The sequence below is a fragment of the Pinus tabuliformis genome, chromosome J, assembly GCF_031772625.1.
Source record: "Pinus tabuliformis cultivar Carrire ecotype Pingquan chromosome J, CPIR1, whole genome shotgun sequence".
Classification (NCBI taxonomy): domain Eukaryota; kingdom Viridiplantae; phylum Streptophyta; class Pinopsida; order Pinales; family Pinaceae; genus Pinus; species Pinus tabuliformis.
Genome location: NC_142295.1, coordinates 1342410005 through 1342424422, shown reverse-complemented (window position 1 = coordinate 1342424422; position 14418 = coordinate 1342410005). Strand labels below are relative to the sequence as shown.

The following is a 14418-nucleotide window of genomic DNA, read 5'->3' as shown; positions in this document are numbered from 1 at the left end:
ATAGTCTGAGCAGAGCGTAAATCACATAAAGAGACACATTTGTCACCCGTTTCGAACCAACTAATGTGGTCCATCGTCAGGACAAGTTGAAGAAACAGATCCAGCTTAGCAAGTTAAATAGATCACATAAAGAGACACATTTGTCACGCTTTTCGAACCAACTAGTGTGGTCCATCGTCAGGACAAGTTGAAGAAACAGATCCAGCTTAGCAAGTTAAATAGTGTGAGCAAAGCCTCCAACCGCTAACTTGACCAACGGCTAGTTTGACTCTAGGACCAGGGGTCAAAATTATTTTATTAATTTAATTAGTAATATACTAATTAAATTAATAAAATAATTGTGACCCCTAATCCTAGCTCAAATCTTATAAATATTATGGATCACAGAAGCCTCAATTCAACAATGTAAATTTTGTTTATATTGGGCTTTTTTTTAAACTTCTAGTTAGCTTAATTATTTTGATTTATAGATAAATTTTTGTTAATTAATTAACTCAACTTGAACTTGCAAAAATCCCTTATAAACCAAAATTTGTCATTATAATACATGTCTCGTAAAGATTTTTAATACAGATTTCTCAATTATTTTGTAATTATAGTACACATCTCAAGGTAATTTTTAATACAAATGTCTAGGTTATTGTTAATAAAATAATTGAATAGCTATGAAACCCCTTATTCCAAGCTCGCTATGTGGGTTTAGAGAACTTGCAATTATGAGGAGATCTGGAATGCAACCAGAAAAATGCAACGATCAATTGCCAAGTATAATGTTTACGTTGAGTACTTTTATTGATTTTAAATTTTTATCCAATGTGCTATCATGTAAAAAGCATCGGTGGAACATCTAGTCCAACAGCTCTGTTTATTCTGAAACCTCGTGAAACTCTTCTTAATACACAAATACATTTTATTTTAACTTTCATTTCTGCACAGCCATTCCTAATAATTTCAGCTCTTCACTCCCAGTTCTTGATACTTTCAGCCACCTGAGTAAGGTTGCCTGCTGCAATATTCATGAATTCTACAATATTTGATGGTAGAGTATTCAACAGGTATGCGAATGTGATATTCTGTTGAGCGAGTCTCATGACTAACGAATGAGCGCCGCTTGCTCCTCCTGGATGCTGAAAACTCTTTACCGTTCCCTTGTCATCCAAGCTCACAAAAACATCCAACCCTTGTGGATGGTCCACGAGAGGGTTTCCTCGTTGTGTTCTGTTAGAGGGCATGGGGGCATTAAGCATGGCATATACCATTTCTTCATTCAGAATTGCAGGCTGGAGAACCCCATCTATGTGATCCATAAACCTAACAGCATCAGCAGCATTTCCTGTCCATCCTGCCAAAGAGTCTGCGTTTCTGTAATCCCCAAACCCATAGCTGGTGTTTACAAATCCCTCACCAGAGAATATAGAGAGGGCAAGTGTATCCTCTCCGTTCACACCGTAGTAACGAACTTCGTTGGCTGCAAGATGTTCCAGCTTCGATTGCCCTAACTTGATCTCTGTCAAGCCCAATGGATTCAATATATGATGATGCACATACTGACCATAATTCATTCCTGTAATTTTCTCTATCACTCTTCCAAGAACCATGTATCCAAAATTGCTGTAGTGCATCGCTGACCCCGGATTGAAATCCAGCCGTACACTTTTCATGTAGCGAATGGCCTGATGGGCTGTTGGAGGAGAACGGCGGCCTAGTGATTGCGATGCATAGAGAGCTGCAGGGATTGTGAGTACCTCGATTTTGGATTGTGTAGAGTTCCAGCCTCCGGTGTGTTGCAGTAAGTTCTGTATGGTTATATTAAATAACCTTTTGTCCACAATGGCACCGCGTGGAGGTTCCAGGTTCTCCAGCAAACGAAATGGTTGATCTTCAAGACTCAGCTTCTTTTCCTGTGGCAAGAATTTTCAAAAGCAAGATAATTGAGAAACTGTAACAGCAAATTAAATTCTTGAATGTAGATTTTCTCCAGCAAACGAAATGGTTGATCTTCAAGACTCTGCTTCTCTTCCTATGGCAAGTATTTTCAAAAGCAAGATAATTCAGAAAATGTAACAGCAATCTTGAATGTAGATTTTCACAGTTGTTCTTCATATTGTACTTCATACTGTAGATAGATTTTTGGAGCTGAACTGTGTAAGTAAGCTAAAACTTAAAAGGGTTTGGGAAAGACAAGGTTCATATTGTATATAGACTTTTGGAGTTGAACTGTGTAAGTAAGTTGAAAAGGAGGAGAGACACTCTGTCCATCCTCTGAAACAAAAAAAGTTTTTTTTGTCTCTGAAAATGATTAAAGTGTCTACCCTAAACAAAAAAGTTACCTTTCAGCCTACTTACACAATTCAACTCCAAATCTGTCTACAAAATAAATTTGATAGATTAGAGAAGTGGAATAATGTTTTTATGGCCTGACCTGAACAAGTTTGAGAATGGCAGTCCCTGTGATGACTTTGGAGAAACTATTATATCTCATAATACTCTTTGTAGTGACCGCTTCACCATTGTCACGATTGGCAATTCCAAAAGCTCTGAAGTACTTGAGGTGGCCTCCCTTGGCCACAGCGAGCTGAGCTCCCGGAGCATTAGCCCGTTGCATTAACAGTTTCATCACTTCATCAAATGTTTCGATCTCCAATGAGTGATGACCAGTATTAGCTTCTGAAATGAGAAGGATCAGAGAAGAGAGAATAAGAATCGAAAAAGCGTTAGGAATCAATGCATCTGCCATCACGTTTCTCAGCAATATGATTACTGGCTGAATTCAATGCCTCATGCATTCAGTACAATGGAAATTCACACAACCCCTCTTTCTAAGGGTTTTTATGGTATGTTTTTGCTTTGGATCCCGATGCTGCAATGCCAACCAGATAAATTTACAGTCTTGTTAATTTCAATTGTTGTGACCAATGGATCTACTCGAAATGTTAAAATTAGAATCAGAGCAACCATTCAATAAGGTTCATAACAAATTGGCAGAAGGTCATAACAAAACAAAACATGGCTCTTTGACTGCTCCCATGCTTCTTCCTTCACAGAAGAAAATTCTAGGGTGTGGCCCCATTGAGTAGCTTATAATGTTCAATGTTTTTATCATTCCCTCCACCTGTTCAAAAAGTCAGCTTAAATTAGTTTTTGCAGGCAGTACCTACATCCACAGAGATAACAAATGATTCTTTCTGTGCAACTTTGAGAGAAATCGTTTTAAAAGTGAAAGTGGAAACTGGTTTTCCATCAAATTCCATTTCCTTGTGGCCACCCGAAGTAACCGAAAGCAAATTAAAGCGGACTTGTGCATGCATAAACCATATATATATTTTTCTTTTGGTCAAAAGCCAAAAGTAAGCTTTGAAAAAAATGATTTTCTGAAATGCTAATTAAATTTTAAATGTTTTAATATATCATATCTATGTTCCATAGAGAATAAGTTTAAATATTTTCTGTTTTATTAAAATTATTAATCAAATTGAAATTTTATATGGTTTAAATTACTTTTCCGAATACATAAATTGCTTCAATATTTTTGAGAACATTTAACATATTTAAATTAAAAACATTTAAGATATTCAAATTATTTTGGTTAAATAATTTAAATATATAATCTCACAATTTTAAATTGCAGTTAAAACAAAATTATACCCCAAAAAACATATCAAAATTCAAAATTTTAAAATATTTAATCTATAATTTTAGGTTTCCAAACATATAAAATTTCATTAAATATTATGTTTTAATTGAACTAAAATAAACATGTGCTAAAGAGGTTACAGATCTATTACTTTTAGATTTGTTGCCATTATGACTAATGTGTTATCTTTGATGTCAACTTACTTAATAAAGATGTTAACATGATGCTAGCACGATGATTATAGAGGCGAGTACAATGTGACAGAGAGAATGGACAAAGGAGTATTAGTTCAGAGATGGAGGGATGATAAAGGTGAAATTTAGGAAGGTATATGTGGGTCGCGTTAAGAAAAGCCACGTACATACGCAGGTATGATGAAGAGAAGCAGTGTATAGTTTTTGTACCATGAGATTATGAATACCACGAGTCTTTACTATGGTATTGGCCCATAGTAATAAACATGAAAATGGATATTTGATCCTCTCAAAGAATACCATCGGCATTTCTAAGGGATTGGCCTAAGGTATTGGCTAAATCCTAAAGCTATATAAAGATATGGAGACCAAAGTCTTATGCGTGCATATGATGGATTATTTATGAATGACTTGATCTGAAATAGGTGTGCACCACGGAGCATGCAGATGGATCAAATCTGTTAGATCTGGAAAGAATGCATATTGGATAATCTCTTTAGGGTTTGATAGATCTCTCATGATGATATTATGATGTGTGTCTATAACAGTTTGTATGTCGAGATTTGGGTTTGACAGACGTTGTGTTATGCAGTGAAGGTATGACTCAGTGATTATAGATTTGTACACTGGTTTGCCATTGAGAAGTCACGTACATACGCAAATCTACCTCTGGGTAGTTGCATATACATTCTAAGAAAAGTTCGGAGTCTGTACGCAGGTGTCATATGAAAAGGGCGTACATATGCGGAAGTGTTTTATAAGAGTCGAATATATCTATTAGGGTTTTGCAGTATGAGTTGTTAATGATCTCTCATCAATTCTATTATGTTTGTTGTTGTCTGTCAATGATGTCTCTCACATTTCTGGTTGGGTTGAATTGTTTATGGAATGATATGTTTCCTAGGGATGATGCTACTTGTTGGCTTAAGGGGGTTGACCTAGGTTCAGAGTTGTTCGCGCCAACCAATAAAACCCTAACTCCTAGCTCTTTCAGCAACAACCTGCATAGCACAGGGTGCAGTCTCACCCAAAGCAGTATTGGGGGATGCTAGAACCATATTTATGCATTGAGGGACATGTGATAAACATTTCTTAGGCTATGACAGTTCAGATTTTCCTTCACACAGAGCGGTATCCTTCTAGGGCTCATCATTGTAACTAAGTTAAAATGGCTTCTAGACCTTCACGAAGGTCTACAATGAGTCTTTGCAGACCTTAACCAAAAGATTTATCTATTTTTGCACATCAATAAACAACCATAGATCTATGTTTGTGTAGATCTATCCAATTCATTGGAAAGCATAGCAGAATTAACTATTATCTTTGCGGAATAAGATAACTACTTAAATCATGCATTAATTAGACAAATCCAATGATTTCGTGCAACATTCATTCATTATTTTATAAAAACATATCATTAAGCAACGAAATATAACATAAACAGATTCGACAAAATTGGACAATAATTCTCTAAAATCTGTCTTTATTGATCTTCAGTGTTCCGATTACAGACTCTTCTACCCCGTGCACTGAGTTGCAGGGGTCTGTGCACTCAGTTGTGGACTTACCAAGGCCTCCTGCACATTGAGCTACAAGAGTCTTTCCCTTCTAAGTATAGGAAGCAGACACTTGCTACCTTAGTACTCACCCAAACAGTCTCTATTTTGATTCTTCGCTTCTTACTTCCTTCTTCTAAACTTGCTATGACTCAAATATATAGACTTTTCAATACAATACCATTATCTTCGGACCATGGGTGAGTCTCAAAATCAACTTAACTATATATCCAAACAAGGGGCTAAGACCCCTTTGACACTTATCTATCTACGCACTCTGCATTCACATATCGTCAAGACTTAACACCTTTTACAACAACATATACAAAATTTGGGTTAACTAACCCTAAAATTGACCCTAAGGACCCTATACCAACAGGCCCCCAACACAAAGATCGTGACTCATCCTCGATTCATTGAGCTAGCACCACAATCTTGTTGCGAAGACCACCAAGCTCAACCTGCATCACTGCAACTTCAGCAACACTGCGTTCCGCTGCCTGTTGTACCTCTTCGACCAATTTCTCTATTCTTGGCCCTTCCATTGCTAGGCACATTGTCCCCTGCATCTGTTGTAGCCCCTTGAGCTTCTCCATGGTGCATCTCATCCAACGTAGCTTCACGTTTCGATTTTTCAAAGGTATTGATATATATGCATTCACCACCTTCGGTCCTTCAACTGCACGCTACCCTTCAGTTTCAGGAACGGTAATATTTCACGGATCATCCTCTTCTTCAGAAGTCACATTATAGCATTCTAATGCATGGCATAGCTGTGTACTCCAATCTAGCTAGGTCCATTCTACTAGTTCCTTCTGTAGACAATCTGATGGTAGGTTAACCCGATAATGCAATATAAATCAAAGCAGAATATTATAACCTACATCTACTATCAATTTGCAGAAGCTTAAAGATCGAACATAATAATATAACTAGAAGAAGAAGAATCAATGGCACAATACACATGAGAATACTTTGGGGAAAGCCTCAGCTAGAAACTCCATACTATTGTATTATCATGCATGGTGGAAATACATAGGAATTATACAAAGCCTTAGCTCTCGCAGCTAGCGAGCTCTCAGTACAATCCTCACAGATGCTCACAGGAAATCTTGGCTTCTCTCTAGCCTTCCTCTTTACCCTCCAAGCTCCTATTTCCTTGCATTGTTCCTTCTGGGTGATTTTCCTTTTACCAAGTGGAAAACCTTGCCTACAAAACTGCGCAATCCTCAAGGATAAATCCTTGACTGCATGCATGAGTTTTCTCCATGAGAAAACACACGCAACTGATAGTACACTGTCCTTGAACATTAATCTCAAATGGGTCTTTCTCAGAATAGACATGCATGAGTTTCTGATGAGGGAATCTTCAGTTAACTTGAGTAGCACTACTTGAGTGCAGTAATGCATCAACTAACGATTAACTCACTATTAGTTCCTCAAACAATTTGGAACTAACTTAATTGGACTTAACTCAGTAAATTGATTTAACTAATTACAACTCAAATATCACTCAATCTTATCTCCTTAATTTAAGGGATAACTCTTGCATGACTTCAGAAAGACTTCTAACTTGAATTTCTCCAACTAATTAATTTAAAATAAATAAACTGATTATTTCCAAGTAGTTGTTAAGATTAAATTCGATTTTAATTCACAATTTAATTCAAGGAAGAATTAAATTGGAATATCCTTATTGCCATATTTCAACTCTCCCTCTGAACAAGAAAGGGATTATCTGTCACCCCAATCCTGTCTCTATGGAACTCGAATTTACACTTCGACAATGCCTTTGTCAAAATGTCAGCATCTTGCTCCTCTGTCAAAATATACTGCAGCAACATGATCCTCTCAACCTCTGAAAAGCCATGGGCAAGAAATCTTGCCTTATGCTTCTCCACACTACCATCAACAACTTGCTTTACCTTGTAAAGCCAACGGGAACTCACAACTGACTTGTTCTCCGGTCTCAGAACCATGTCCCAAACACTGTTACGAACTATGGAGTCATACTTCTCCACCATAGCATCAACCCAAATCGGCTACTACACTACTTCCTCAAAGGAATATGGATCGGTCTCAACACATTCCCTAGCAATGGCCATGTATCCAATGTACCTCTCAGGTGACCTCCTATGTTTGCGTTGAGAAGATGGTGCTCCCACATTCTCTCTCACATCCTCCAACAATCTGTCAGCTTATCTTGTGCGATTCCGTCCATCTCTAGAAGACTTTGCTTGAGTGGATGTCTCCACTCTTAGAATCTCTACATGCGGCTGCTCCGCATCAGTCTGAGGTTCCTCCTCCTTAGGAACCAACAGTTCCTCCATAGCTTGTAGTTGGAGCTCCCTCTTAAGGGAAACTTGCATGGCCTTCTGCTCATCAAACTTAAGATCTCTACGAACCATTGTCCTCCAACTGGTATGCAAGTACACCTGATAGTTGTGAGGTGTATCAGTGTACCCCACAAATATCCCCAACTCTGTTATCGGCTCAAGCTTCTTCCATCCATCCTTTGTCACATGGAAATATATCGATGAGCCAAAGATCCTCAAGTGACCCACATCTAGTTTCTTATCGGAAAAAGATTCCTCTATTGTCTTCATCCAAAGTATGCGATGTGGGCTTCTATTCTACAAATAGACTACTATGTTGCATGCCTCAACCCACAAGTGAAGTGGTAGGCCTTGGTAATGTAGCATTGCCTGTGCTGCCCCTACAATAGTTTTTTTCTTCCTCTCGGCCACCCATTCTGCTATGGGTTATGAGGTACCGTCAACTCTCGTTTAATTCCTTCCACTGCATAGAAGTCCTTGAACTCTTGAGAGACATATTCTCTGCCATTATCGCTTCTCAAGACCTTGATCTTCTTCCTTGACTCTTTCTCGACCAAAGCTTTGAACTCACAAAACTTTGTGAAAGTTTGGTCCTTCTTCTGCATGAAATAAATCCAGCATTTACGAGAATAGTCATCAATGAAAATCACATAATATATTTGCTTCACTATGGATGCCATTGAGAATGGTCCACACAAATCAGTATGAACTCGCTCTAAGATAGCCTCTGCTCGACTGTCTCGATCATGAAAGGAAGACTTGGTGTACTTTCCCAAGGTACAACCTTTGCATGTGTCAACTTGCTCAAGTTTACCTCTGGGAAGTCCTGTAGATATCTGCTCCATTATCTTCAAAGCCCCATGATACAAATGGCCCAACCGCTTGTGCCTCAATTCGCTAATGTGTTGGCTTTGCACCAATTCTACTTTTGTACTCAATGCTGCACAATCATCTACCTCTAGTTTATAGAGATTCTTCACCTGAATCCCTATCCTCTTGGTCTGACCCATGGCTATGTGTCTTAGGAATGCCTTTCCTTTACTAAAGACAACACCGTAGCCTTTGTCCTCCAACATCACAACTGATACCAAGTTCTTATTCAGTCCAGGCACATACATCACATTTGTCCAGGTGAGAGGAGCTCCATGCTCCCTTTGAAAAGCAACCGTGCCCACTCTTGAAACACTATACCTTTCGTCGTCACCCATCTCTATGCACATTTTGAGGTCTTTCTCCTCCAAGGGACTGAATAAATTTTTATCATCGTTCATGTGGAATGAGGCTCCACAAAGAACACAGCTCACTGGACGGACAACATGTCTGTCTTTATTTTTATTTGTTGTTTTTATTTTACTTTTCTATTTAAAATGCCTAAGAATAATGTAATGAATTCTAATTAGGAACAGTAGTAATTAGTTAGAATCATTCGTTTTCAAACAGTTATATTACTGTTGTAAATACATGTAAATGAAAATGTGCTAGTTATGAAGAAGTTTCAAATATGAAATAACTACTATAACCGACAACAAAAAAAACTAACAGCAGTTATCCAACTATTTGAGAACAGTGGTACAAAAGGAGGAAAACAAGCCCAATACGGGTTCGACTGTGAAAAAGAAATTAATAGTAAAGAATACTTTCATTTTTTTCAGTGCACATACAATTCCGACGAGCGTCCTCAAATACTGTATAACTTAATGCTCTGCAATTCTTTTATGGTGTGAACATTGTTAAATTGCCACCACAGATTCTGAACCAGAACGAAAAGACAACTAAATCGAATGAAGAACCACAACGACCAGTACAGGCCACACAATCATAGCGTTCAGGCGTATACAATTATAACGGGTATGTAAACAAACCACGAGAGCGGTTCAAAATTTATTCCCACATAAATTCACAGGGTTATAATATAGTCATCCAAAGTCCATATAAACATTCACATACTCTGTTCAAAACAATTACAAGACCAACCCAGTTCGCAGACATGGGAACTGACACGACTACAAAAAAAAGCCACCAACATAGAGTCCGAACTCATTTCTTGAAGCTACCACCAAGCCTAATAGCTAAGGAACCAACAACAGACAGCGGAACAAGGCCAACGAAAAACAAACAAACCCTACAAGTCAGAAAACCCAGCCAGGCAAAGCTACAACAACAGAACGATTCCACCCGTATACTGTTCGGGGCAGCTGAAAGTCCAAGCATCCAGACCAACGAATGGCTCCACCTGCACAAAGGCAAACAAAAGAAGGGTTAGGTTCCAACCACAGAAAAACAAAAACAGAGAACTGGGACGAAGATATTGAATAAGATAAACGAGTTCCATTACCTAACAGGAAAGCCATAGCTGTATTTTCTCACCTGGACGAAACCCCTGCCCATAGAGGAGCCAGGCCATTAGACTCAGGAAAAATAGCTAAAGAAAAGTCTAGCATAGAACGGAAGCTTACCAGGTTAATTTGACGGAGGAACAAACAGAGCATGCCATCACAACCTATCGAATTTGGAAGCCAACGAACCAGAGCTGAAGCGAATGTCACCATGAACCTTACAACTCTCGACTAGCTGTAAACCCTTGTGAGATATGGGCAGAAATTGACCAAAAACACACAGAGGCAGACATTAATGCTGAATATATACCCACAATGACAGAGAATATACATGCAAACAAATCCTGTAATGCAAACCTTACCAGGGTTTCGCTGAGCAAACAATAGCATACAGTCCGAGACTTAGAACGATTGAGACCACGACCGCAACCAGGAGCACATCATTCCATCGACCAAGCAGACAGAACTCACAAACTCACAACAGAAAATACAGAAGTCGCAAGGAATCACCAGGAGCTTGCAGAGCCAAAGACCGGAGGAACAATGAAAACCAAAGGAGCGCGAACAGTGTAAAACCCCAAACCAAGGTGGGTTTTACAAAATCCCGAGGAGGGACAGTTGTCCAATAGATAGACCATCAAGGTACACATACTGTAACCCAAGCAGATTAAAAATCAAACGACATTTATATCCAAAATCAATTGCATTGTTATACGTATTGTGAGTACATAACACATCAGCGTTTAGACGGCGGGACCACGTGGGCTGGCCCCATCAACATTGCAAGGTGAAAGGATTAGAACACTTACAGGTGTTCTGCATATTCCCACATTGGCTAGAAATCTAATTTATGTAACCAAGATGGATGATGTAGGTGTAAAAATAATGTTTGAGAAAGATACCTACAAGATGGTTCAGGGAGCACTGCTATTGATGCAGGGAGTTCATATTGGAACTTTGTACAAGTTTATGGGTAGCATTGTTATTGATGGGTGCAACAGTTTTGTGGTCCCTGAAAGTGGATTAGAAAACCTTGTGGCCTCTGGAGAAAAGACAATGTTATGGCACCAAAGGCTTGGACATATTGGAGAGAAGGGCCCTCAAATACTTCATGGTAATGGTATGGTAGAAGGTATGTCTAATTTCTCTCTGGATTTCGATTTCTGTGAACATTATGTATATGGAAAGAAAAATCGGGTTAGTTTTCCCTCTAGTGCTAAGAGGGTGAAAGGGATATTAGAGCTTGTGCACAGTGATGTGTTTGGACCTGTGTCGATTCCATCACTAGGTAATTCTACATACTATGTATTATTTATAGATGACTTCTCAACGAATACATCGATATATTTCCTCATGAAGAAATATGAAGTCTTTGACAGGTTTAAAGAATTTAAGGCTTTGGTGGAAAACGAGAGAGATAAGAAGATAAAGGTACCGAGGACATATAATGGTGGAGCATTTTGCAAGAAGGAATTTGAAGAGTTATGTAAGAAGTGTGGTATATCATGCAAGAAGACTACTCCATACACACCTCAATAAAAATGGAGCTGCAGAAAGAATGACTAGGACGTTGATGGAAAAAAGCAAGAGGCATGCTTAGTGGTGTCGGGTTAGGACAATAATTTTGGGCAGAGGTTGTCGAGACTACATGTTACCTATATAATAGATCACATTCATCATCGTTGGAGGATAAGTCTCCACAAGAGGTATAGACTAGTATGAAACCCTCTCTTTCACATCTAAGGGTATTTGGCTATGTACATGTTCCAAAGGAGAAAAGAACCAAGTTGGATAGTAAATCTCAAAGGTGCATCTTTATTGGGTATAAGGATGGTTTAAAAGGTTATAAGATTTGGAACCTAGAAACAAGGAAGGTTGTCTACAACCGATATGTGGTGTTTAGAGAGGTGGAAGATGTTAGTAAAGATGAATTCCTACCAAAGGAACCTGAGAAGATAGAGTGTGTGCTAAATGAGGAAGAATCGGACTCTAGAACTGAAGATGAATCAGAAGATGAAGAGCCACAAACTCCAACTATGAGAAGATGAGTTCGAGGAAGAAGACAACCATAAAGGTATAGTCCATCTACTTTCTACTAAAACTTCCTTTTATCTATTACTAATGATGATCCTAGAACTGTCAAGGAAGCAGTAGATTGATAGGATGGAAAACTATGGAAAGAGGCCATAATTGATGAAATGATATCTTTTCACAAAAATGAGGCTGGGATCTTGTGGAATTATCGGCTCGAAGGAAACCCATTAGAAGAAAATGAGTGTTTAAGAAGAAGATGAATGCAGAAGGCAATTTGGAGAAATAAAAGGTTTAGTTGGTAGCAGAAGGTTATTCCGAGGTGTTAGGAATTGATTTTGGTGATATGTTTCCTCCTATTGCTAAGGTAGCTTCTATTAGATTACTTTTATCCGTTGTTGCTACTTTTGATTTTGAGATAGAAAAATGGATGTGAAGACAACATTTCTTCACAGGGATCATGAAGAAGAGATCTACATGAAGCAACGTGAAGGCTTTGTGGTGAAGGGTAAGAAAGAACTGGTATGCAGGTTAAAAAAGCCTCTTTATGGGTTAAAACAATCACCAAGGATATGGTATCATAATTTTGATACATTTATACGGGGACTTGGATTCACTAGAAGAAAAGTATATCACTATGTGTATTTTAAATTAATTAGTGAACCTCTTATTTATCCGGTCTTGTATGTAGATGATATGTTGCTGAATGGAAATAACAAAGAAATTATCGAGGATTTGAAGGGTCAATTATCCTCCAAATTCGACATGAAGGATCTCGGTGCTCCAAACTATATTTTGGGCATGGAAATTAAATGAGATTGGGCAAAGAGGAAGATATGGTTAAACCAGAGGAAGTGTGTCAAGAAAACACTGCAAAGGTTTAATATGTAGGATAGTAAACCAGTGAAGGTTCTTATTCATGTAGGTGTAAAGTTATCTGCTAAATAATGTCCTAAGACACAAGAAGATGAAGATGACATGCCCTGTGTTCCATATGCAAGTGTAGTTGATAACCTGATCTATGCAATGGTCTGTACTAGACCATACAATGCACATGTAGTGGCAATATTCAACAGGTTTATGTCAAAACCAGGAAAAGAGCTTTGGACAATAGTGAAACAGGTTTTCAGGTATCTGCATAGCACTAGTGATTATGGTTTATGCTACCACGGTAGATTAGGATTGGAAAATGTTTTTGAAATCCATGAATTTGTTGATGCAGAGAGGGCTAGAGATCTATATTAGTGGATCTACAAGTGGGTATGTGTTTAACTTATTTAGAGGTTCAGTTAGTTGGATGAGCACGATACAGTTTGTAGTGGCACATTCAACTACATAGGCTAAATACATGGCAGCCACTCATACAATCAAGGAAGAAATTTGTTTGCAGAGATTGTGTTCAAGTATGGGGTTAGCTCAACGAGCTATAACAATAGACTGTGATAGACAAAGTGATTTTTTCTTGCCAAAGAACCCTACTTTCATTCAAAGACAAAGCACATTGATGTTCAGTATCACTTTGTGAGGGACATGTTTACGGAAAAAGAGGTGTTGCTGGTAAAGGTGGACACTTTGGAGAATACTACAGATGCATTAACGAATTCTGTGAGTACTGAGAAGTTTTCTTGGTGTAGAGAAACAATGGGCGTTGTAGGGTTGGACCAATGACTAAGCTCTCCTATGATCCCTTGTGTGGAAAAGAAAACAACAAGTGGGAGAATGTTGGGTGTGTGTTATATGCTTTCCATGACTAGCCGGGGGGTTAGAGGACGGGTGGGAAACACCCCCTTCATTGCATGGGCCACAGTGGGGGGGTCATAGCGGGTGGCAGCCCCCCTCTACGAGGTCCATGACAGCAGCCTCTGATTTTCTTTTTGGACCCTATATTAGGTGGGCGGACCTACCTATGGTTTTTTGCATGGGTTTTTCACATGGTTTTGTGAATGGGCTTTGCAAATAGTTCTGGGCATGATGGTTTTTTGTTGATGGTATCTTGTAGATATGGTCAAGGGTACTATGGTTATGTTCTAGTCCAGAGTTAATGGATGAAGGTTTAGGGATTCTTCGACATGCATATATATGTATTGTAACATTGAAAGGAATATAAGACAAACAGTGAGGAGAATCAAACCATGACTTTTGAGGTGCCAAAAGGGGTCAATTCATTTTCCAAGCCAATCAATATCTATGTGGACTATGGTTGGGTAGAGTGCATAATTTACTAGGCTTCTAAAAGGCTAGACTGCATATATTACACAAATTAAGTAGGGTGCAAAAGACACCCAACTTAATTGTTGTGTAGCCTTAGAACATCATTTCCCTGCAACATCA

The 14418-nt window shown here is 38.5% G+C and overlaps 1 protein-coding gene across 1 annotated transcript; it reads right to left on the bottom strand.

The window, feature by feature from the left end:
• Positions 1-786: 786 nt before the first annotated feature.
• On the bottom strand, positions 787-3176 carry LOC149232339 (polyglycine hydrolase-like). The gene is made up of 2 exons (XM_089376468.1): positions 2423-3176; positions 787-1901 (listed from the first exon to the last, which is right to left on the bottom strand). Exons 1-2 carry the CDS (start codon positions 2735-2737, stop codon positions 960-962), a joined length of 1257 nt encoding a protein of 418 aa, XP_089232594.1. The 5' UTR covers positions 2738-3176; the 3' UTR covers positions 787-959.
• Between the last annotated feature and the right edge of the window lie 11242 nt (positions 3177-14418).

Excerpts from the sequence above, each read along its gene's own strand:
- LOC149232339 (XM_089376468.1), bottom strand. The coding sequence starts at position 2,737 with ATGGCAGATGCATTGATTCCTAACGCTTTTTCGATTCTTATTCTCTCT. Across the intron at positions 1,902-2,422 it reads CCATTCTCAAACTTGTTCAG|GAAAAGAAGCTGAGTCTTGA; the intron begins GTCAGGCCATAA and ends TTCTTGCCACAG.